Raw genomic sequence first — 24,966 nt, forward strand, 5'->3', positions numbered from 1 at the left:
CTTTTCTACTAGTCATATACTGATGTGAGAGTTGGACAATAAAAAAGGCTGAGCGCCGAAGAATTGATATCTTAAAACTGTGGTGTTGAAGACTCTTTAGAGAGTCTTGGACTGCAAAGAGATTAACCCAGTCAATCTTAAAGGAAATCAACCCTGAATATTCACTGGAAGGACTGATACTGAAGCTGAAGCTCTAATCCTTTGGCCACCTGATGCGAAGAGCCAACTCATTGGAAAAGGTTGATGCTGGAAAACATTGAGGACAGGAGGGGAAGGGGATGATAGAAGACGATGGTTGGACGGCATCATCAACTCAGTGGATATGAGTTTGAGCAAACTCCGGGAGACGGTGAAGGACAGGGAATCCTAGTGTGGAGCAGTCCATGGGGTCACAAACAGCTGGACACACCTGAACGACTGAACACAGCAAAAGGTACAGGATATAATTTACATATCCGCTTAGGCTCCATTACCAACTACAGGTCAAGAATCAGTTAAAGTGAAAAAGGAGCTCAGAAAAGGGCTAGAGAAAAAAGGAAACTGTTTCCTCTTTTTCACTGTAATATCTGCAGACCTTGTTTTAGGCGCTGTACTCTTACTGGAACTGATTTAAAAGCTTGGAAAGAGTCAGGGAGGGGATTTGGAGAAAGCCTCTGGGGAGGGTCCAGGTTCTGGACGCAGTGCCCCCCTGCGCACCAGTCTGCCAGCACAGTTCCAGAAGAGCCAGGATTTACCTGCTGCCATCCTGGCGGGGACGGAGGGCTTGTGACCCGCAGCCGGCGCTGGGGGCCACCGGGAGGTGTGACTGCAGCGGGTGTGGGGGTGCCTGGGGGGTGTGACCCGCAGCCGGCGTTGGGGACGCCCGGGGGGGGGGGGGGGACGCTGGGAGGTGTGACCGCAGCCGGCGTGGGGGAGGGGGGTGGCCTGGGAGGGGTGACCGCAGCAGGTGTGAGGGGGCCCTGGGGGGTGTGACCGCAGCCGCTCCAGTGGCCGCCGCAACCCCAGCCACCATGCAGCTCTCGGCCCCGGGGCCCCTGAACGGCCGCGCCGCCGCGGCTCTTTGTCTACCTGCTCCGGGTGTTAAAGGGCCCGCCCGCAGCCGGGGCTGGGGACCCGCGGCGGCGACGGGAAATGAGGCTCTGTCGCTTTAAGTGCCGCCGGAGCCGCGAGGCGGGCGGGTGGGGGAGGAGGGCGCGGGCCGGCCCGGGTCCCCAGCAGTCCGCGTGGCCGCGCTCAGACCTCGGCGGCCCGCCGGGCGACGCGCTGTTCCTGCTGGGTGCCGGCCGCGGGCCGCGGCGCCGGGAGGATGCTGCAGCTGCCGCTGCCCCGGGCGGGCAGAACCAAGTTCCCCCGCAGGTAAGCGCCCCGGCTCGCGACGCGGCCCCGCGCCGTGGGCTGGGGTCCTCCAGGAGGGCGTCCTGGCCACCCTCGCGGCTCCGATCGGAAGCACGCAGCGCCACCTGGGCCCCTGGCTCCGGAGCGTTTGGCCTGTTGGCCCCGGGGTAGAGGTGCGCGTGCGGAGGGGTTTCGGAAGGGAGGCTGGGCGTGCGTCCCTGGGACCGGTTGGAGTGGGACCGTAGCACGACTGGACCGGACTTGCGGGGCTCCTGCAGTGCGCTGGGACCTGGGCAGTGGGAGGAGGGGAGCTTCGATCCCGGCCCCGGAAGCTCTGGGGGTCCCTTGGGCTCAGGGGAGGTGGTGGAAGTGCGGGCTGAGACCCGAGGTGGGGGCGGGGTTGCACGCTTGACCCCGCAGCGGGCTGGACCCCTCCGGGAGAGGTGAGAGCCGGCCGGGAGATGCGCTCCGGGGGCCCGCTCGGCCCTGGAAGGTGAGGGCGGCAGCCCCGGGACCCCAGCCCACTTGGAAACCATGCTTTTGAGAGAGCTAAGGGGTCCTGCCGCCTGAGGAAGCGTGCTGATGCTGCCTGCTTTTTCTGGGAGCTTCCCAGCCCGCGGACACCTTCCCCTCCTCCGCCTTCGGAGCTGAAGGAAGTTGGAGATTAGAGAGTTGAATGGGAGGCCGACGCCCCTTGCTGGGACCACTCCGCCCCCAGCCCCGCCCTCGGCCCAGACTGCCCCTCCTTCCCCGCGGGTCCCTGCCGGGACCTCCAGGCCGCTCTGCCCACGCAGGCTCCGGGTGGAGCAGACAGGTGGCAAGGCGCGGTCCGGGCATCTCCAGCGCCCAGAGCCCCTCAGAAGCTTGTCCTGCCCCCTCCACCTGGAGACCCGTGGGGTCCCTTTGCTAAGCTGATCGGTGGGGGCGGGGTGTCATAACGGCAGCCAATTCAGGAACAGAGAAGACTCCAGAGAACAGAGGTCTATTCAGGGACCCGTGAGGATTTCTACTTCTGCCGAGATCCTTGGCTGAGTCCTGAATCTCTGACCCTGAAGAAGCAGAGGGAGGGTCCCTTCCTAACCGGCCCAGCCTCTGCCCCTGCCTGGTAGCTTTTACCCACTTCAGGTCCACAGGGCTCTGTCTGAGGAAGTTATAAATGCCCTGGTTCTACCCTTAGGTGCCCTGCTGCCCTCCCTATGGCAGAGAAAGTGGAACTCTGTTAGTTGGCCCCAGCATCCTTTCCCTGAACTTGTCTTTCCATCCACTGGCGGCCGGCCTTTTTGCTTGGTGACCGCACAGGTGACATGGGGGTCACCCCATGGTGCCTAGACTTGGAGTCCTCCCCGCCCCGGAGACCCAGATTCTGTCCAGTGAGCTCTGTGCTGGAGCCACAGCTGGCCGTGCTCACCTGGCTTCTTACCGGAAACAACTCCTGGGCAGGTGTGGCAGGTGGGGCGGGCCCTGTCTGCTGTGGCCACAGAGGCGGAGGAGCAGGTCTAGTTACACCTCTGCCCGCCTGCTGCCTGCTGGGCTACGCCTGGCCTGGCCTGTGGTTTCCTTTTCACCCAAGCCTGAGACTTCCCAGTGGAGGGGGGCGTTGTAGCTAGTAGGGAAGGAGAAACGGGATGTTGTAAACTGGAGGTCTGTCCGAGAACTGCCAGAGTTCAGACATAAACTTTAACTGCCCTGGCTCTCATCCACTGAGGGAGGCTTGGCCTAGGCCTTGGCTCAGAAAGGGGCCGCTCAGAACCTGACTTGTAATGGTATTTGGTTGGGAACAACAGGCATTGAAGAGACGCTTTCCCTGCAGGCTCTGGGAGCCCTGAAAGAGACAGCTGGGGAGGAGTGGCCCCCCAGCACCCCATGACCAGCCCCAGGCCTTCCCTCCCAGGTGCCCGTAGTGGCTGCATCCTGGGGGAGGCTCCTCCGTCGGCCCCATCCTCGCTGTCTCAAGTGTTAGGGTCGCTCCTGGAGACGCCTCTCCTGCCCCGGCAAACCTAAGCTAGAAACCCCAGTGCAGGTGGTTGTCCCATTCAGCTCTCTTGGACTCCCTCCTGGGAGGGACCCTGAGCTGGAGCCTGGGGTCCCTCGGGAATAAGGCCGGCTCACAGAGACCCTGGGGCTGCAGGTGTGGGCGCAGTGCAGGGCCAGCCCCTGGGAGGGGACGGCAGAGCCAGCAGCTGCGTCCGGTTGAGGGCTTCCAGGGCTGGGCCTGCACGCCATGGGCAGGCCACGCGTGCCAGCGGCCCCTCGCCCTGCGGAGCCCTGCCCCCTGCTTGGTGGCAGGAGAGAGCGCAGGGCAGAACGCGCCCGTGAGGATGCTGAGTGCGGCGGGCACCCGTGCCCACAGCCGAGCCGGCCGCCTCTGCCATGGTCACAGGACACGCCACGACAAAGCCTGTGCCCAGGTCTCTGTCAACACCTGCTGGTGTACTCCCCACAGCAGGCCTCGGAAGAGCCCATTTCACAGATGGAGCAACTGAGCACAGGGAGGGTCAGTGAATGTGCCCACGAGCGTCCTGGGGGCACCTGTGTGGCTCTGCAGCCAACCTTTGAGCCTGCTCCAGGGAGGTGTTCTCACAGACACTAACCCAGGCCCAGGGGACCTGCCACGCCGACACTGCAGAAGCTGAGGACAGTCGTGGCCTCTCAAGGTCGAGGACTGGCCGACCACTCACGGGTGTGAGAGAAGAGCCTGGACTCAGTGTGCAGCCCGACTGGGACCCTGGCTCCACCACTGATCCCTTTGCGGCCTTAGCTGCTCGGCAACTTGCCTCAGTGTCCTCGAGCTCCCAGGGTGTGGGGATGATGGTGAGAGGATGTGAAGGATGGAGTGCTTTCTGGGAAGAGCTTCCCAAAAAAGTGTCTACGTGTACGTGTGTAACCGATGCACCTCACTGTACCCCTGAAAGGAACGCAACGTTGTACATTAGTTATATTCCAGTACAAACTAAAAAACGGGTTACAGGCAAAGAGGAGCAGAGTGCTTTCGGCACGGAGGCTTCACGGGTGATGTCACATAGCCGAGTTTCTCCAGGCCGCCCGCTCCCTCGGCATCCTTCCCTGCCATCCTGCTAGGGCCCTGATGAAGGTGCCTGTCGGTGTGACAGACTGCACAGCTCTCTGCTTACAGTATGTCTTAGATCTTTACGTAAATTCTTAATGGTCCATCTTCAGACTTCTATCTAGCCCAAATTCTGTGCTAATTATGGTAGTATATTACACACCCTGTTTTGACAGCAGGTTACATACACCACCTGAAAAAATGCAGCCTTTAAAAACACCAGCTTGTATTAGTTCAGCCTCTACAGTGTGACACTTCGGGCCCACAGCATGCTGGTGCTGGAGGAATGCAGACCCCCGAGGAGCTGGCATCTCTCCATCTGTCCAGCGGTGTCGTGAGCACCCCCGATGCGGGCGCAGTGCTGGGAATGGGGGACACAGTGGTGTACAGTCCCTGCCCTCAGCGAGCTTGGAGTCTTGCAATGCACACAGACAAAGGAAAGTCAGCAGACAGGACCTCCCTGGTGGTCCAGCGGTTAAGAATCAGCCTTGCAGTCCAGGGGGCATGGGTTAGATCCCTGGGTCGGGACGATCCCTGGGTCGGGACGATCCCACGCACTTCGACAGACAACTCCTGAGCCTGTGCTCTAGGGCCTGTGCTCCGAGACGAGAGAAGCCCGTTTGCCACAACAGAGTAGCCCCCCACTCGCAGCAACTAGAGAAAGCCCTGGAGCAGCAACAGAGACCCAGCAGTCAAGTAAGTTAATTTTTTAAAATGTCAGCAGACACATATATATGGCATTTAGAATTTCGAGACGTGAGAGGCAATCGAGCAGGAGGAAGTGGACCTACTTGTGGTACCTGGAAGCAGACAGGGCAGGAGGACTTCATGGCAAAGGTGGCATTTTCCTTGGGCCTTGAAGATAAAGTAAGAATTTTCCAGAGGAACATGAACTCCTCTGAGGAGAGAGGGAGGAGATTTTCCTTGGTGGGAGGCTCTGTGCCCAGACCCAGCCTCCCCAGGACGCCCCCCGTCACACAGGCTGCTAGTGTGAGACAGACAGCTCTGTGCTTCCTTGCATGTTCAGCCGCACCAGGAGCCCTGCCTGAAAGCCTCTGATCTAGTAGCACAACCTGCTGTTTCCTCTGGACCGGGTCCAGTGTCACCTCACACCACGTTCATGGCCAGAGGAACAGAGCCCCTCACCCTCCCCTCAAAGCAGAGTCAGGTAATGCTGCCCCTGTGGAGGACGCGGCGCCTATGAGGACTCACTCCGACCCAACTCTCCGGGGATGGCTTGGGAACTTCCTAGAAAACTCAGGTCCTGGACATGCCTGTGATCCGTGAGGACGGGCACACCGCTACGGGAAAACACTGAGAAGAAAGAAGGTCGCAGCGCCTCCCCAGACCCGCTGCGAGCGCGCTCGGCAGCCCGGCTGTCCTGTCAGGGCGGTGGGGGATGCTTGCTGCGGCCGTGCGCGGACGGGGGCTGCAGCAAGTGCCGGTTCCTCCTAGGCGGACTTTCCTCCAGATGTGTTGCTACCAGGGCCGTTTGAGTAGCAGGGGGGTCATTCGAAAGACGAGATGGGAGGGAAGCCCTGCCTCCGACTTCCCTGCCCTGCACCCGACTTCCCTGCCCTGCCTCCGACTTCCCTGCCCTGCACCAAGCTGGGGCCGCACTTTTTCCGTGTTTACTCTGCACCATGACCTCGAAAGGCTGATGGTGACGTGACCACTGCGGAGCTGGGGGTGAGTTTGGGGTGAGGGTGGTGGACAGGCGTGCCTATCCCAGGTCGTAAGTTGCTGAAGCAGAAGTTTGGACACAGCTCTGGCTGGTCCCTCTGCCCATCACACCCTGGGCGGGATATCCGGTTAAGGAGCTTGGTGTTTTCTGAAAGCTTAAGGACACCGGGGCTTCCTCAGGGAACGGCCGCTTTCTGTAAACAAGAGCTGCTGATGTATCAGTTCAGCCTCCAGGGAAGCTGCTTTCCAACCTATTTCTACTTTTTCCCCAACAGTCGTTCATTGCATGATGCTGGCTTTGTCCAACCACAGGTTCCTGCAGACAGGAACTCTTACCCAAAAGTGATGTGTATGTGGAATTAATAGTGTTCTTTTGACGATGACAACAAAGAGCCAGCAGGGCTGGCTATATAACAGTTTATATAACAGGTCAGAGGTGGATAAATCATATTTTTTAAACTTTATTGAAATACAGTTGATTTGGCAGTGTTGTGTTAGTTTCTGCTGTGCCGCAGTTACTCGGTTATGCGTGTGTGCGTTGTTTTCCACACTCTTCTCCACTGTGGTCCATCACAGGACGCTGACTGCAGCTCCAGAGGGCTGGGAGGGAGGGACTGCGGGTTTGAGATTAGCGAATGTGCCGGAGCCGCGTGCGCCCTCACGCGGGCTCTCTAGGGCCAAACGGCTGCAGGAAGTAAAGCAAGTCAGTCTTCCACCAGCGCCTGTTGAAACTGCCTCCTGTATGCCAGGCATTGTTGTGATCACTGCAGACAGAACAACAGACAACTTATTTCAGAGCCCGTGGCGGTACGATTAACTTGTAATAGAGTGGGATGCTGGCTTCTGACACTGGGATGCCAGTATTGGCAGTGAGAAGCAAGCGGTCAGAAAGAGAAGCGACTTGCGGCCACCAGGAAGCAGCCGTCAGGAGGGCAGTGGGCGTGGTGGGCTTGTGCGCGTCATTGGCCTCTGCATGTGGCCCTTCCTTCCTGTTGACTGTTGGGTGTGTGTTCCGTGCCCGTACTCCATACGGTTTCTCCCTTTGAGCTCCTCTCTTTCACTTCCACCTTTTCACAAACATCCGCAATATCCAGGCTCTGAGTTCCCAGCTCGATGTCCATGCCTACTGCTCCTGAGAGTTGGTCCCAGGGGCATTGTTCTCCAAGAACTCAGCTCCCACGGCAGGCCCGGGAGAGGGGTTCCCTCGAAGGTGGGCTTCGTGCTTAGCAACTTTGCCTTTCTGGCCAGCCTCGAGCTGCTGTTGAGGAGGACTTCTGAATAACCTCTTCCTGCAAAGATGGCTCCTCTGAATGAGGAAAGCCCATAAAGACCACTCTTCTTAGGGCTTGAATGTGTTTTAGAATTACCTTCAAAGTACAGAGAGCTGTATGTTAATTGATGAATTTCCCTGCATTTTCCTTGGTCCACTGTTAACAGGCCAGCTCCTATAAACGGACTGAGAGAGGGGATGTGTAATGAGACCAGTCTCCTCCTGTGCTTTATGGAAATCCCCTTCATCCTCCACGAGGCACCTCATGTTTGCATTATCTTCCAAGTGCTTGTGTCCGGCAGTCTCTGCATGGAAAGCCTGGCCACAGCTGTGGCCCCAGAGGATGTGCAGGCCTGGGGTGTATGGGAGGGGAGGGGAGTTCTGCTCCCTCAGCAGGGACCCTCAGGGCATTGACCAAGTTCTGCCACCCAGGCCTTGGGGACAGCATGCAGGGGCTGCTGGTCGGACGTGCAGTGACTCTGGATCTGTCCCACGTCGGAGCAGAAGGGGAGGAATAACAGGATGTTTTCATTCTGTCTGTCGCCTGAAGGCTCCTTCTCCAGAAGTACAAGCTGGTTTGATTTTAACTTCTCTTTTAATTTCAGTCTTCCTTCTTTCAACTTCTTTAAGGATTATGCAGAAAGCCCCAGACTGGTCAGAAAGCCTCAAAGCAGAGATTCCAACTCCAAGTTGCCCAAGAAAAGCATGTTAATACCCAAAGTCATTTCATAGCCAGTCATTTCCTGTGTTCTCAAGACTGTTATTTTTTCCTAAGATATGTGTCTTTAGAGAACAAAAACTGCTCTCCCTCTTGACCTGGGGGAGATGAGATGGCAGGAGGCGTGATGGAGGAACGGGTACGTGTATGTTCTGTACCCTGACAGTGAGAAGAACAGTTTCGATGCTGAAGTGAAGAGATGAAGTACCCGAAAATCGAAAGTTGGCTTTGCCACTGACTTGCTCTGGAACCCAGGGTGAAACTCCCGCTTCTAGTTTCCGTTCTCTGAAGGAGAAGCAGGGCCACTGCAGCGGAGAGGCAGACGGGAGAGGGTTCGGAGGGAATGGGGTGTTTCAGTGGAGAGTGGTGCCTTGAGAATTTGTTCCAGAATGATGGCAGTCAGCCTCAAAGAATCATCCTCAAAGGTGTTAAATGCTATAACCAGTTCCCAAAGTGGCTGGGTACGTATATTTGCAAACTACTGTGGATCCTTGGATACCTGGTTCTGTAAGAGCCGTGTGGAGCACTTGCCTTTCAGAGCTGTGTGCTCGCTCCCCCCGGCGTTTCCAGGTGAGGGTTTGAGAAGTTTGAACCTTCTCAGTTCCCTGTCGTTTTTTCCTCCACCCGTCCTTCGTCCTTGAGCGGGCAGCCTGCCGTGCCTGGGGCAGGGAGCGCGTGTCTCTTTACCTGGTCTCAACACCTGCCTGTAGCTCGTTTCTCGCAACTAAGATCTTTACTTCATCTCCTGACTGAATAAGAATTAAGATTCCTTTTCTTTTCATTCTTTTTGCCCGGGGCTTTGTCACAGGTGAGCGATGGGCTTACTCTCACACGCATGGCAGACTCCCTAAAAACTTGAGTCTTTGACTTGCATTAGCTGGGTTTTCCTCTGAGACTGACCTTTGACCTGCCCACACAATGTGGTATTCAGCTGTCCTGCTCTCTGAAGTGAAAATCTTCAGAACCCTCAACAAAGATGCTTCACTGAGAGTAAGCAGCCCGTGAACTAAATGCCTCTTGATAAGAAGGCGCTTAATTTGGAGATAAAGGCGAGACATGTATAAAAACCACAGTGCCCACCGCAGCAGATCAGCGGCCCCTCGTGGTGGGGGCGGCAGCTCAGCCCCCTTAAGGCCTCGATTAAAGAGACAAGCGAGCTTTCTAGTCAGTGTGGCTTCCGGATGCTCGGATTTCTTTGGACAAACCTGCCCAGTCCTCCCTGGGAGGATTAAGACTGGAGAATCTTAGTGAGGGGACGAGATGCCGCCAGAACGCACGAATCTGGAGGGCCTCTCAGGAGCACTTCTTTTAAATCCTGAACAAGTGCTGGTTTTCAAGGACGAAAGCGTCAACAGGCTGGTTGGCAAGCAGACGACAAGGGTTCCAGGCATCACCTCAGACAAAGTGCGAGAAAGGAATAGATTATAGCGCCGCCTTTTTTCCCTTCTTGCTCTCTAGAAATGTAAGGAAACACTGAGGAACAGGCCTTGGGTGCTTAACTGTGAGGTTGGTTGAGGAGAAGGAGACAGAGTGGCGAGGTAGGGAAAAGTTAGGGTTTGGTCAACACAAGAAAATCATTTCCAAGGACTGTGTCTGGAGTCCTTGCCTGCCGGTTGTATGCAGACGCCCAGATTGCCCTGGTGTGCGGAAACTTCTCTCGTGTGTACCTCACAGACGCCGCTTTCCCTGGTGTGAGGAGACTTTCCTCGAGTCTACCTCACAGTGGTAACTTGCAGATTTTTCCCCCATGAAGCTTTTATTTTTGGAAACCACTGTAATTTACATGTTGGGACCTATTATTAACTGCTCATTTTATGCTCTTATTGGAAATCTTTACATGAGGAAAGAATGCACGGGTTGTTGGGGGTCGGGGGAGGGGGGAGGCTCAAGTTAAAAGTTACCTTGCCTAGCGTCCCAGACCTGGGGCCTGAGAACAGATTCGAGACCCATATGGCCTCAGGCAAAGACAGCTCTCTGGTGGCCCGCCCAGGACGGTCTTCCCAGATGAAAGGCCCCCACGGATTTAAGAGGCTGTTTCGAGGGAGAAGACTGCGTCTGTGGGAGCCACAGAGCTGTAAGGGCTGCCGTCCGCCTGAAGGACACGTCGATGAGGCGCTGCACGCCTGCTTCATAAACAGAGAAAGCGGGAGCTGTTGCACCGTGTTGCATTCCAGCCCATAACTGGGTGATTGGAAAAGGCCTGCGTTTAATCGAATCCCAGCACGTGGTGTCTGACAGGAAGACCTGGTGGCCTCCAGCTTGACCACTGCCTGGGATTGGAGAGAAGCGCCCTCCATGGGACCTCGCTCAGGGACGCCTCAGCTCAAATGCCGAGAGCTCTTGGCCGGAAGGGGCCTCCCGCCGCCATGGCAGGGCATCCACTTAGGGTGTGCTTGGAAGACATCTGAACAGCGCTGCATGCAACTTCCTTGCGGATTCTGCTCCTAACTCATTTTCGATCTGTCCTGGGAAGACTCCACATAGGATGCTTTTTGGAAGCAGGGCTACGTAAGTGTTGGCCTCTGGTGGGTGAATGTAGGGGATTGTTGTGAAACCGAAGACACTCCCAGAGACGAGAAGCCAGGAAAGTGAGCACCACAGGGACACACCCAGAAGGGAGACAGCTCTCCCCGCAAGCAGACCAATCAGCAGCCGCCGTGCCATTGACAGACAGGGCAGGTCGCTGTGGATGTGGCGTTGGTGGCTGGCTGGTCGACCTGGTCTTGGTGGGGAGTACGTGACTTGGTCCTGGGGCCACACGGACGCGGGAAGACTCTGTGGACCCCCAGTTAGGGCTCTGCCACTCCAGGGCCACACTGAAGGCAGGTGTGCCCACGGTGTCCACCGTGGGCCTTACCCAGCATCCTGGCCATCGCCATCAGGGGTATTTTAATTTCACCTGTCGCCACAGAGAGTCCTTTGCCCACTGCCATTCTGGAGACTGGACTTCCCACTCAGGCCACTTGGGCTCCTGATGAATCCTACATGGAAGGAGGTGGACAGGGCTCTGGAAAGCCCATCCACCCAGGCTAAGGCATCTGAATCATCGGGAGCTGCCTGCATCCTCCCAGCCCCATGCCACAGACTTGCAGGGGCACGCTGTCCACTGGCCTGTGCCAAGGCAGCTGGTGTGCGCTCGTGGAAGGGCCTGTGGGGCTGGCCACCCTGCCTTGTGCTCAAGCCCTCATCCAGTTACTGAGAAGCAGACCTCACTCTCGGGAGTCTTCTGTTTGAGTCTTCAGGCCTTTTGAGGTCCAGGACCAACCCCATGTCTTCATGATTCTCCATTCCAGACCTCAGTTCGAGGTGTGGTGTTAAATCGGCAGAGCAGACACAGGTTGCCTTTGACCTGGAGACCGGTCTTTTTATGCAGAAGTCCCCTGGAGGTTTGTAAATGATCATTGCCCTCCAGCAGAACACCTTTTAGAAAGCTGCCAAACCACACCATGCAGAGTGACACGCCAGAGAGCTCCCTGTGATCTGAGCAAATGCCCAATTTAGCTTCGCTAGCTCTACCACCCCTAACTAGAGCTGTCCCCCTCCTGATGGGAGTATTTCTATTCCACTCAGTGCTTAATGACAGGTCTTTTAGTCAGATCTTGATGCTAAGGGAGGCTGTGGGACCATGGGCAGGCTTGTAACCTTGAGAGTGAAAGTGTTAGTCACTCAGTCGTGTCTGACTGTGTGTGATCCCATGGACTGTAGCCCGCCAGGCTCCTCTGTCCATAGAATTCTCCAGGCAAGATACAGGAGTGGGTAGCCATTCCCTTCTCCAGGTCTTAAATCTAAAGTTTCCCCTCTCTTACAGGTAAAATGGAAATAACATCCTAGTCCAGGCTGATACGAATATTAAATGAGGTTGTGCGTGTAGGTACATACCCAGGACAATGCTTAGATGCATATTTAAATGCTGGACATACGGTAACTTGTTTTCACAATCTGGTGATGTTCACAAGAAAACTAAGGCTAGAATATATGCATGGATTAGCACAAATCCATCTCAACTAGAAAACAATGTATAAGGCATGCGCTTCTGACGAAAGCAGGTGCTGTGGATCTGGAGGAAAGCAGCATGCTAAAGACAGCTTTTACCTGTGAGCATTTAGGAGTTGCTATTTGGATATCCGCAGTACACTGGGTGGTGGGAAAGTGGCGAGCCTGCTTAGCTGTGAGCAAGGTTACAGACAGCCGAATGAGTGAGCTTGGTAACTTCTCTGACTCTGCAGACAGAAGGGGACCATCAAGCTGGGCTCCAGCGCTTCTGGTGTTGGGTGGCGTGATGGTCAGTAGCATCATTTAAGGATGTCTTCCAGAAAGCCTCGCATCTTCAATACAGCTGCAGACCTTGCTCTGGTCAGGTGTGGGGCATTGCTGCACGTGTGTCCAGCAGTGAAGAGTCCTGCTGGTCCTGTCTGCCAGGTGGGCACAAGTCGAAACTCCTATTGGGTCAGACCCTGGCTGCCTGCTGAGTAAGTGAGCAGCAACTTTGCACAAGGCAGCCTGACTCACACGTGGACTGCTTTGCTACAACGGAAATCTTTATCGTTAAAACCACACAGATAAACGTTCAATTATGAAGCATGTCCTTAAATTCTCCTACCTTCTCATGACCATTTCTTCTGAAATAATGATATCAGGGTGGCAACAGAGGCATCCGATGAGCTCTCCCAGGAGCAAATTGAGAAGCCTCACTGGCAATGCACTGATGCTTCTTCAAGGCCTCAGCTGCTAATTCTTTGTGGAGAGAAAGCTGTTACCACCCTGGACTCCTGCAGCTCTGGCCACTGCCAGCATGGATGACCGACATTTTTATTTTGGAATTTAAGTGAGGATATGACATGAAGATGAGTTGCGGGCATTACAGGTATGAGAAAATCCAGCCAGAGCCACTTAAAACTGCAGGTGACCTAAATGGGCGAGATCCAAGTGTTCCTGGAACCTGGAAAGCAGCTTCGCCTTTACCACCCAGCCGAGATGTTTCTTCCTTGAATTCAGTGAAGGGACAGCAGTTTCTGTGACCATGCATCTGACCTGCTCTAGAATGACCTGCCTCGTCCACGGCCAGCTGTCCACGGGACTCCTCCCCAGGGGTCTCAGGAGGGTGCCAGCTCCTGACAGGTGCTCACCCTCTGCCCTGGGTTGATTTCTCTGTGCTCCTCCTGGAAAGGAAGGCCGATCGTTGACTTGGGTGACATCGCCTGTGTGCCCTGACGGCCGCCATGATGTCACCCGCGTCGTGTTTATCCTGAGCTGATCCTCTTGGTGGGCGTGAAGGGCCCTCAGCTGTCTGACCACACCCTCCCAGGGGTCCGGCAGGACACATGCAAGCAGGCAGACGCGGGGAGCTTTCTCTCAGGTCCTAGTTGGGAGCATGTGTTTGCTGTGTTCTGCTGGCTTTCCGAATGAGTGTTCCTTGTCGTGCTCCTCTTCGGAGGATGAAACGCGGACACCGTTAGGGAGACAGGTGGTGCGTTGCCTTCTGTTTCGAGTCAGGATTTTTAACTGGATGAGGAGACTCAGTGACCAGAAAAATGATCTCCTTGGTTTTTATGTGGAACTACTAGGAGGAAATTGGAAAGTGAGCTTTTATTATTTAATAGAGGAAAAGAGAAGAAAGGTGATAATGGAAGGCCAGGGATTCTGAGGTGAGAAGGTTGAATGTGACACAGGGTGGTCAGAAGAGGGGTGCGATGTGTTCAAAGGGAAGGCAGGCCCGCGCGGGACCGTGGGAGGCCACGTCCCGCCCAGCCGGGTGCTTGCATCTATGAGAGCGGAAGGTGTCCTGGTTGCACCGCCTTCACCTCTTCCAGTGCCCGACCTGCGCTCCCAGGCTGCTTTCGATCTGGAGACAGGACCCCTCTGTTGCCGTGACCCTAACCAGGGAGAGGGACGTCCCAGTCTGCCCCATCCCTGGGGCAAGGTCTGTGCTTCTCACTAGAAAAGGCTTCGCTTCTGTCAGCTCCACGTCATCCACTCTTGAAACTGCACATGTTTGAATCTCTCTCATCCTGTTTTAAGGCAGTGCCTCCTTCTGGTGGAAGATTAATGGCGAAGGGCAGGCCCGCCTAGATAGAGCTTCCTCTTTTCTTTCTCTTTTCCTCTCCTGCCTCCTCCCTCCACCCCCTTACCTTTTATTTTCCTGTGTCAAAAGGAGCCAGTAACGTTGCTGGTAGGAAAATCTTGTTTTGACTTGTAAACCCAGCAGGTTGGAGCAGAAAGGCACTGAAAGGGAGTAAAAGTAGAGGTCTTTTTTAGTCTAGAGTTGCTTTTTGGTCCAGGACTTGTCAGCTGAAGAGTTATTTTCCTTTTTGCTCTAGTTTCTTCTAGCCTAGTGGTCAGCAAACTTTGGCCTTCTGGGCCAAATCTGGTCCACCGCCTGTTTTGGTTTGGCCCACAAAGCAAAGAATGGTTTTCACATTTTTAAGTGATGTGAAAGGGAAAACTAAAAGAAGAAGAATATTTTGTGACACCTGAAAGTCAAATGAAATTTGAGTTTCATTTCCTTACTGTCTGTGGCTGCCTTCCTGCTCCAGGGGCAGAGCTGAGAGGCCGCCATAGAACATGGCTGTCAAAGGCTAACATGATGACCGGTTCTTTACAGGAAAAACTTGGCCAAGTCCTGCTCTAGGCACTTGAAGCTTCCCGGCTTTTCAGAGTGCCATCAGTTGTCTCTTAATTCCTTATTGGTTTAAAGACGGTGTGGAAGTGCAAGAAGGACAGTACGGCATCCCTTCCAGCAGCCAGGGGTTTGGGAGTTGGGTGAGGCCGTCCTGACAAGAGCCTCCGGAAGAGCCAGGGGTGTGGGGAGGAAGCAGGAAGTGTCTCCCGAAACGTCAGTGCTAACAGCATCTTCATCCCTTTCCAAAAGTCTGTGAAACGGGACGTCTGTGTCGACTTTAGGAAGCGAAGGGGCCATGGGTCCCAGACAGCACGCTGTTGACTGTTCCTCTTGACAAAGACATGGACACTCATGCTGGGATCGCTTTTAACGCTCGGCACCTTAATTTTGTGACGCGTTAGTTTTTGTCAAGATTTTCTTTGTCCAAGTTAGGAATCAAAATTATTTTCCCAGATGTTCAACTTTCAAAACATCCTGCTGGGAGGTGCTGGATGACTTGTTTATACCTGGGGAGATTGAGGCCCAGGGGACTCAGCTGCAGGACCGAGTGCTGAGGGAACAGCCCCCGCGCTGCCCTGCATCCTCCGGAGGCGGGCAGGCTGTGTCCCGCAGGGTTCTCCCTGTCTTCAAATTCCCAGTTACGTTTCACTCTGTGAAGCATTTAATTTCTTCACTCTGAAAAATAGGGAAGTGCCTTGTTTCACTCCTACCTCTGAGAAAGTAGGAATCTCTGAAACAGGAGAGAACACCATCGGGCTTCGGCCAGCCGAGTCAGCATTCCTCACCCGCAGTTGGTCCTAATTAGAGAGACTCCCGTTCAACAGCTCCGCATTCGGCTGTTTCCTGTGCTCTGGCCCCGCCAGCTGACACGGCAAAGCTATAAGCCACACCTCGGAAACCCTCGCTCATTCCTCCCCGTCCTCTCCCTTCTCTGTCTCGCCCACCACCCTGCAATTATCCTTTCCCACATGGAGATGCCAGTGAGATACACTGATTCCTCTAATCCAGTTGCAGCCATTCTGTTCCAAAAAGTGCTGGCCAAGCTGTTTGCAGGGCTGAATGACCACGTATGGTATCGTTAGTGGAGCACACACAAAACCTGGTTTCATCATAAGAACATGGGTTTCCTCCAGCAGGACACCCCTGCCAAGTCAGAGCAGCAGCTCCTGCCTCCTCGGCCCTCCCAGCCCGCACCTTCTGCTGAGCCCGCTGATGGCCCTGGGTGCTTTATGGGAACTGTAATGACCTGTGGTATCACAGTCAAAAACCTCATGTTAATAAACCGCTGAATTGAAATCTGCTTGGACCCTGGAGGTGGTCAGGCTGCAATGTTCTCATGTACGAGTACAGAATCAGCTAATTGTACCAAAATACCGAAGGCTGGGAGGCTAAACAATAGAAATCAATTCTCGCACAGTCGGGGAGGCTGGGATTCTAAGATCAGGGTGCTTGGTTTCTGGTGAGACCTGTCTTCTGGCCAAGTCAAGGTCCTCGCTTGGCGGGTCCTCCTCCTTAAAAGATTAAATAATCAGTCTTGTTGGATCAGGGCCCCACCCCCCTGACCTCACTTAACCTTAATGACCTCCCTAGAGGTCCTAGCTCCAAATATAATCACTGGGGGTTATGGCCTCAACTTAAGGATGTTGGGGGACACATTTCAGTCTGTAACAGTGGTCTAAGTGGGAGAAACTGTCTTAACCTCAGGGCAGAGATTAAATGCCAGGACCAAGAAGGCCATGCTTGAAGCAGGGTGTTAGGAGGCAAGATGATAATTTAAAAGAACTTTTCTCTGAGTCACAGACATTTGAGACTCCAAAGGTGTGATCAGACACTTAAAAATTGCACATATGCACAGAACTTTCTACGTTGCCCGCAGGCTGATCAGGAGTACCCGGTCCTGTAGACCGGTTAAGGACTCGGAGCCCGCGGGATGATTCTCTAAATCGTTCTTTTGCCAGTGAGCCGGTCTCCCTCCAGATTCGGACACAAGCTGTATCTTGACCAGGTGGGGTTCTGCTGAGGCCGGGGGGGCCGTATCCCTCTGCCGTAACCCTTCCGGGAGAGGGGAGGAGGCCATGCTGGGTGGTGACGGTGGTCGACTCTGGCAGGGGAAGGGTGCAGGGATCTAGGACAGGGATGAGTCCAGGAGGGCGCCATTCACGCTCTCGGTGGCCAAGCAGCCTGTGTGTTTATAGCAGTCCCTCCAGATGCCCACGTGGAAACTAGGAGCTGAGCCGCTTGACAGACAGAGGCGGCAGTGGAAATGGTGATTCTGCAACTCAGTGGGATGATCGAAGTACAGGAGGGCATGGCGTCTGATTTTCTTGACTTTCACTTGAGTCGGGGGTGACCTCCAGGAACACTTCCTGAATCTGTGGTGTTCATCTTTGTAATCTTCCAGGCTGGGTCTGAGTAAGAATTCATCACCGAGGGGTTGCCCCAGACCTCACAGAGTAACGGGCTCCAAAACGGTGCTGTGGGATCTGCAGAGATTAAATGTGAATGTTAGGGTCCCCAGCCCATTCACAAAATTAGCCTCAGCATCTGAGAGTTGGACAAAATTCAGCGGATCTGCAGTCCAGGAAGTGTCTGTAACAAGTTGCTGAAGCCCTCAGTTTTCTTAGGGACGGGGCGAGGGGTATGAGCTGACTGCCATATACTAAGGGGGCCAAATAAATTCCCCTAATTGTACACATCCTCCTGTTTCCTATTGGACTCTGGTCACCAGGTCCTCAGAGTTCCTTCTGCTGGTGAGCTTTACCCTTAGACTTGGCAGACCCCTAGCGCGAGACGTTTACTTTGGCTTCTTCTCTGCCCCGCCCCCTCTTCCTCTAAATCTCTCTGCAGTTTGTCCTCGGCCAGACCCGGCTGCCTCGCTGTGGCCTTGGCCAAACCACAGACATGTAGTGAAGCTGCGCTCGGCCTGCCCTGCAGAGCTGAGGCCAAGCGGGGCGGCGCGAGCTTGGCGACGCCTGAGCAGAACGCCGGTCTCTGTGTGGCCCCAGTCGTTCTCAGAACTGAACCTCACTCAGGTGCTCAGTCTCCCTGAGACTCCTCCATCGCCTCGTCTTCTTTCTGGCCCCGTTGTATCATTTGTTTGCTTTAACCTCTTGGATGCTCAGGACCGTGGCCAGTCATTCAGGGTAAGTGCCGAGTGCTTCTGCCACATCTGGTGCTGTCCGGGGAAGGTTAGCTGGCACTGACCTGCAGCCACAGCCTCAGTCAATGAACCCCGCCTCTTCCAGGTGGACAGTCTGTCAACCAAAAGTTTCCTCCAAGACACAGCTTCCAGGAGCGGTGCAAGCCACATCTGTCACTTGAAATTCCCTAGTACACACGTTTTTAAAAAGTTAAACAGGTGGAATTAATTACAATAACAAGGTTTATTTAATCCAATATATCTAAAAATATTATCATTTAAGTATTAATATGAAGTTATTAATAAGATACAGAGCATTCTCTTTTCATACAAAGTCTTTGGACTTTGGTACTAAATGTGAAACCTTACCACACATCTCAGTTTGGACCGGCCATGTTTCAGGAATTCGGTGTGTAGATGTGCTTGGCCAGTGGCTGCCCTGTTACACAGACCTACGAGGGGCTGGGCTTCCCAGGTGGCTCAGTGGTAAAGCGCCCACCTGCCAGTGCAGGAGAGTCAGGAAGATCCCCTGGAGGAGGAAATGGCAACCCGCTCCAGTATTCTTGCCTAGGAAATCCCATGGACAGAGGAGTCTGGCAGGCTACAGTCCATGGGGTCGCAAGAGAGTCAGACATAACTTAGTACTAAACAACAAGAGTTGACTGCCTGGTAACCAAGGGGACAGAGAGGGAGCCTCACCAGCCAGCTGTGAGGTCAGGACCCATCATCGAGCTGGGAGCGAGCTCCAGGAAGGCCTGGCTGCCATCTGAGCTGCTCACCTTCCTGAAAGGGCCTGGAGGACTGCGAAGGGCAGGGCCTCCTGAAGTGTGCACTGAGGGGCATCCAAGACGCTCTGCGGCACTAGGCACGGCCTCAGGCAGCACAGGCCGTCACCCCTGCTGTTTGACGCAGATCCAGGACCCAGCGTCTTCCTGCTTGAAGAGTTCAGGGACTTCCCTGGCGGTCCAGTGGTTAAGACTGCGCCTCCAGTCAGGGGCTGCAGATTCACACCCATCGGGGAGCTAGGATCCCAGGAGCCTGCAGCCAGAGGAGACCAGACACATGAAACGGAGCAACATTGTAACCAATTCGATGAAGACTTAAAAAGAGTCCACATCAACAAAACAAAAAATACTGAAAAAAAAAAAAAAAAAAAAAACCCTCTCCCCAGTTCTGCAACAAACAGGTGCTGCCCCACCTGCTCAGGGTGGAGGGAAGCAGGCGCCCCGTGGTCAGCTGTCTCCCACCACAGCGGCGGCAGCCTCGCAGGGCTCGGTCGTCACGTTCCGTTCTGGACGGTGAGCAGGGAGGCTGTGGCTGTCTTCAGACCTAGTGCGAGGGTGGGGAGGACAGAGTGATTTGGAGGCTCTTTCCGTGTGTGGTTCTGACTCAGGCTGGTCCTGACCAAGCCCTGTCCACCTTTCCGGCTCCCTGAAGTAGAGCAGTTTGAGCTGCAGGGCCGCCGCGCCGTCCGGGCGCCTCGTCTAAAGCGCCTATGCCGCTGCCATGTTCCCTTTGTCTTGACCCCCAGCCGCGCCGGCCCGTCACGGGAGCCGCTGTCCTCACCCTGACATCCAGGCTGGGCTCTGCCCTGGGCCTGATTCACGCTGATTCACCTCCGCTCGCTGCTGCCTGTTTAGTGGCCTGGCCCTGCAAGGGGTCGAATCGCAGGTCCCGAGTTGGTGACTCTCCCCCGGGGCCCACCTGGCGTCGGTGGGTTCACAGGGCACAGCCACCCTCGCGGGTTCAACACTGGGCCCGGGAAGCCTCCCACGTCTGACTCAGGCTGCTTCTCATGACGTTTCCTGAAGGCTTTCCACTCTGTGGTCAGAGGGCCTCCTGCTGTCCTGGAGCGAGTTTCCACTCAGACCGGAACGATACCAGATGGAGACCAGGAGGGCCTGGGCATCTGCGGGGGCTGTAACCCCGGGCTTGAGCTCCGTAAACTCTCCCTGGGAGCAGCGTGTGCTCAGCCGCTCAGTTGTGCCGCACTGTGTCCCAGTGGCCCCCTCCGGGCTGCAGAGCACAGCTGCGAATGCTTCCGGCTTGTTGTCTGCCTGATGCTACCCTCAGAGTCAGCTGTTGTTTAGTTGCTCAGTCATGTCCAGCTCTTTGCGACCCCATGGACTGTAGCCTGCTAAGCACCTCTGTTTGTGGGACTTCCCTGGCAAGAATGCTCAAGTGGGTTGCCATTCCCTTCTCCGGGGGATCTTCCCAACTCAGGGATTGAATCCACGTCTCCTGCATTAAAAGCTAATTCCTTACCACCCAGCCACTGGGAAAGCCCCATCTGGGAGTAAAAACGATTCCACAAGAAGAAAACAATCAGTCTAGCTCTTACACCAGTCTGTTGTGTCTTGGATGTTTCTCAGGTAAAAATAAGATTTTGTGTACAGAGCTCTTATCCATAAAGTGGTAAATAACCAGAGAAATGTGGTTTCATCAGGCACATATATTCTGGGTTCAGTGTCAGGCCTGACTTCCAAAGACCGTGCGGGACAAGGGAGAACTGAGGATCTGTCCTGTGCATCGCCGGCCTGTCCTGCCACCAGCCCACGCCCTTGGCCTCTGGCCGCTGCAGGCGCCCTCGGCCACTGAGCTCTACAGGCGACGTCTGGGAGGGGCGCACAACTCCAGCCAAGAGCTTTGTGAGCGCTGGTGCAGCTCCCAGAGGGTGCGCCCGCCCCAGCCTGCAGACAAACAGGGCAGCGTCCAGTTGCTCCACTCCCCTCCGCGGCCGTGTTCTCCTCCCACAGAGGAGATGGCTGCACCCACACGAGCCCAGGGCCGCCACGCTCGCAGCCTAGATGGAGGGCTTAGCGATTTACTGCCGGGAACAGTACAGAGTGGCCGTACACTGCCACTTCCACCCAATGGTAGGAAGCTGGAGAAGTAACAATTACGATCTAGAAAAGCAAAACATAAGTGTCCAAGGATACAGAGTGTTCTAACTGAACTAAGTTTCAGGGGAGCAAGAGTGCTTGGCTGCTCTCATCCGAGGGGCCCAGTGGGAGAGGGGTCAACCTACCAGCGATGCAGAAAAGGAGATAGTTGGACTCCGTACAAACTTCTGGAGGCTACATGTGAATGGACTACAAGGAGACACAGTCACAGAGCAAGTACGATCCTGGCCAGCCCCAGTCCTTCCCACGACACCTTCCCTGGGCGCACATGGGCCACAAGCCAATGACCAAGGGTAGGGTAGCGAGACGGGGCAGACGGCCCTTCCCGGCCGGGGTGCGCAGAGCAGTCACCCAGTGCCCATCAGCCGCACAGCACAGAAGAAGCTGAGAGCAGGGCCGGGGGCGCGGAGGAGGACCCCACAAGCACAAGGCCCTCCTCTTGCACCCGGGGCAGCCCCTGCAAGCCGGCAGCCAGGCTGTGGAGCACAGAGAGGGCTGGAGTCACATCCCAGCCCCACGGGAAGAGCAGCCTTGATCCGGACCCCGAGATGTTCGGAACCGACTTTAACCAAAGTGACCACAGAGCCGAGACTTGGCTCCACCACAGGGGAGACCGACTCCGCCCTCAGCTCTGCGGGCATCCATTCCCAGGTGTCGCTTCCCTTGTGCTTACACACAGCATCTGGCGCAGAAGAACAGTGATGAGCCTCGTGAAGAGTCGGGAAAGCATCACAGGCGGAAGTGCAATGGATACAGCGAACCGACAGCTGACTCGGTGTTGAAGCTGGCAGAAGGGTCGTTGAGTACTTTTTCTAAGGACTTTTAAGAATCCGGTAGACAGGCTGGATCATGTGCTTGCATAGACTGAGAATTCAAGCGGAGATCTGGAAGTTCTACAAAGAGAAAGGTTATCGATTCCCACTGAAGTGAGGGTCCTTCAGAAACAGACTGCCAGTCACTCTTAGAGAACAGATCTCTGGCACTGGGAGGTTGTAATTTTCGCTTCCCTGGGTGTGCACCCCACTTTCACAGGTCTTCCTGCTGCGTAGACACTGTGAGGCACGGCGGCACCAGACCTCGGCCCTGCCCCTTGGGAGACTGCCTGCAAGGCGGCCGCTCCAGTAGAGCCCGAGACGCGATGAGGAGACATGGGAGAGGGTGACGCGGAGGGCCACGGGAGCCTGGATGAAGCTGGTGTTTGGCATGGACCTTGGCTGCACCCCGCGGAGCTGGGAGAAGCCCGTGCAGGCAGGTCGGGTCTGCGTGCCCCCCGTCAGGTGCCCATGGTGGTGCCAGGACTCCTGAACCCTCACAGAGAGGTCACGCACGTGGTGAGGAGCCTCCTCCTGCACGTCTGTGCTTCTGTAGAGTGAGAGGGGGGCCCGTAGGCAAGGGGACGAGCACCCTGTCCACCCGTGTCCCGCGAAGCCAAGTCATGTTCCCGGGTGTGCATGGAGAATGAAGCCGCCCTCTGTCTCCTCTCTTCTGATTCCCTGTCTCATTTCATCTTTCCCCTCCTTGTGTGGTGAGTTGATTCTCCAGTCGTCATCAAACGTCCCCACAGCTGATGCCACCCCGTAGATGTGACCCCCTGGTGTTCACCATGTTGACATCGAATTTAACCCTGGGCAAAGTTTATGGGACTTGAATTCAGAGAGTCCAGCCACCACGTTTGTGTTCTTAATCATACAGTACACACGTGTTCATGGATGCAGGGTTTGAGTCAATTGTCTCAGCAGCGAGGAACTAATGGAGGTGTTGGAAAGGCTGTCAGGCTTCTTCTGATGCTGTTTGGTGTATCCCGGGAAGAGGGAGCTCGGTAGACGGTGGGGTGGGTAGAGGCCTTCACGGGGGTTCGAGTGTGAGCATGTCCAGCTTTGACCCGGAGCAAAAGCAAGAGAGACGTAAAGGAAGAAAAGGAGACAGGCCGGTGGTCTGGGGACTGGGGACTGGGCTGGGCGGTGAGGACAGAGGAGGAGTTGGAGGTGTAGCTAAGGTGTTGGTAGGAAGACAGGAAGAAACAGTCGTTCTTCTGGTGGAAACAGGAGGTGGGAAGTTTACACTGTGGCGGGGGAGGGGGAGGGGTTTGAGGAGATGGGTGACTGAGAGGTGAACGCCCCGCAGAGGGAGCTGCCAAGCTGGCGCGCACCTGTCCCAGCGCTGGGGGCCGCCCGCGAGTGGCCTCTGCTGTCGGGTCTGGTTCCCGTGTGACTCAGTCCCTCCTGAGCTTCTTGAGACGCATTCCCTGCTTCTCTCGGGCTGAGTGGGAACGGTGACGCGTGGCCGCTTTTGCAGCATCCGCCACGGAGGGGAAGCTTGGCTCCACGTTAATGGTGTGAACTGGTGTAAATGCACTAGAGAACACCTCTCGTGTATGCCAGTGTCCGTCAGGGACGGTCGTGTGGACGTATGGATGGAAAGTAGAATGCGAAACGCCAGGCTGGGTGACTTACAAGCTGGAGTCAAGATTGCAGGGAGGAATATCAACAACCTCAGAAATATCAACAGCCTGCAGATGATCCCACTCTAATGGCAGAAGGCGAAGAGGAACTAAAGAGGCTCTTGATGAGGCTGAAAGAGGAGAGTGAAAAAACTGGCTTAAAACTGAACATTCGAAACACTGAGAATGGCATCCAGTCCCATCACTTCGTGGCAGATAGATGGGGAAAGTGGAGACAATTGGCAGGCCCTCCCTGTGAACACAGGGCTTCCAAAGACCTCAGGGTGGGGCCAGGCTTACAGGTGCGCGTCAGCCATGGACCATCAGCGCTCCCAGAAGTCTCACCAGCACAGACGGAACAAAGCTACTTGGAGCCAAGAACTACGCAGAGAGCTTGTGGACCTGCCCCTCCAGACAGACGAGTGAGTGTCTCTGAGAGTTTAGAGAAGAGGTCCTTGAGAGAAAGACCGATAATGCTGTTGTATAAAATGGAAATGTATTGATAGCAGAAATGGAAATCTTAAAAGAGGCAACTGGGGCCACTGCCCAAAGAGTAGAGTTTAAAATACATACGTGTGTGTGTAGTGATGGAAAATAAGAGAAAATCAGAATCGTAACCTTAGAATCTATCATCTGGTAACAGTCTAGAGAGAGAGCTGGGAAGTGGAAGAAACCGTCAAAGGAATAACTGGAGAAAGTTTCGCAGAGCTGAGGGCATGAGTGTCTAGGTGTCAGGGGCCCAGCGGGGCAGCAGCTCACGCATACACAGGGCCTCACCAGCCCCATCGTCCTCGATGCCTCAGAACACCAGGGGAGGTGCTGAGTGTTCCCAGAGAGGAAACGGACCACAGCCTTAAGGACTGGGAGTCAGAACGCCAGCAGCAGATGCTGGGCTGTGGAGCAGGGCCCTCACGGTTGGAGAGGACGTTATCTTCAGCTAGGAATTCAACGTCCGGCCAAAATCTCACACGTGAAAGAGAAAAATAACATTTTGTAATGTGTTAGATCTTACAAAGCTTGCTTTCCGAGGACGCTTTTCCAGGAACCTGCTGCAAGAGGCACGCCGCTGGAACACGAGAGGAAACCAGCACAGACGGGCCACAGCTCCCCCGGAGAGCCAGGAGCCCGAGGCTGGGGCGTCGGGCACAGGCCGCGGGGGCCCGGCAGGGGGCACGAGGAGCCGTTACCTGCGGTCACCGCAGATGGGGGTGCTTGTCCTCTCTCCCTGCATAGTTTTACATGATATTCGAGCCTTGCCTATCGCATGATACTTGTCTAATTTCTCCACTGGAGATGCCTGCCCCTTCAGTCATGAACACAGAATTTCCCTTTTTTCAGCACCTACAGAGGACTTTCTCCAGGAAGCCTTGCCCGACAGCTGGGCTTGTGCTGCCTCACGACCGGAGGAGGGCCTGTGACTCGGGAGGGGACGTCTTTGTAGCCAAGAGGAGCGTGTGTCCCCCCTCCCCCATCGCAGCCTTGGGCTTTCCGTTAACAGTGGGCAAGGGCAGGTTTCTTGGCGTTGGTGGACTGCAGAGTCCTCACTGTCCGTAAGAGTTTAATCTGCTGCGAAGCCTCAAGGACCACCAGTTAATCTCGGTGGAGGGTTCAGTGGAAGGACAGACTTCTTGTGCCTTTGACCTGAGAGAACACCCTGGGAATTGTGTGTGTGTACTTGCCAGAGAGCTCATCTGGACCCAGGAGAGCCGACGGGGTGTTACAACCGTATTGATCTTTCCCCCTCAGTGTCTCTTCTCTTCCAAATGTGGGGGGATTACCTTAGCCCAGGACAGGC

General features: G+C 55.3%; 1 protein-coding gene across 7 annotated transcripts in view; it reads left to right on the plus strand.

Moving 5' to 3' along the window:
• The window catches only part of NAV1 (neuron navigator 1), a 191,854-nt gene that overhangs the window by 137,562 nt on the left and 29,326 nt on the right, over positions 1-24,966 (plus strand). The window contains exon 1 of one of the 7 annotated variants that reach the window (XM_045165643.1): positions 1,208-1,356. The exons of the other annotated variants lie outside the window; for them this stretch is intronic. Within the exon in view, the coding sequence (XP_045021578.1) occupies positions 1,307-1,356 (50 nt within the window). The 5' untranslated portion in view covers positions 1,208-1,306. Of the gene's footprint in view, positions 1-1,207; positions 1,357-24,966 lie in introns of those variants that run through there. 7 annotated transcript variants of the gene reach the window in all.

This window comes from Bubalus bubalis, chromosome 5, assembly GCF_019923935.1.
Source record: "Bubalus bubalis isolate 160015118507 breed Murrah chromosome 5, NDDB_SH_1, whole genome shotgun sequence".
Taxonomy (NCBI): Eukaryota; Metazoa; Chordata; class Mammalia; order Artiodactyla; family Bovidae; genus Bubalus; species Bubalus bubalis.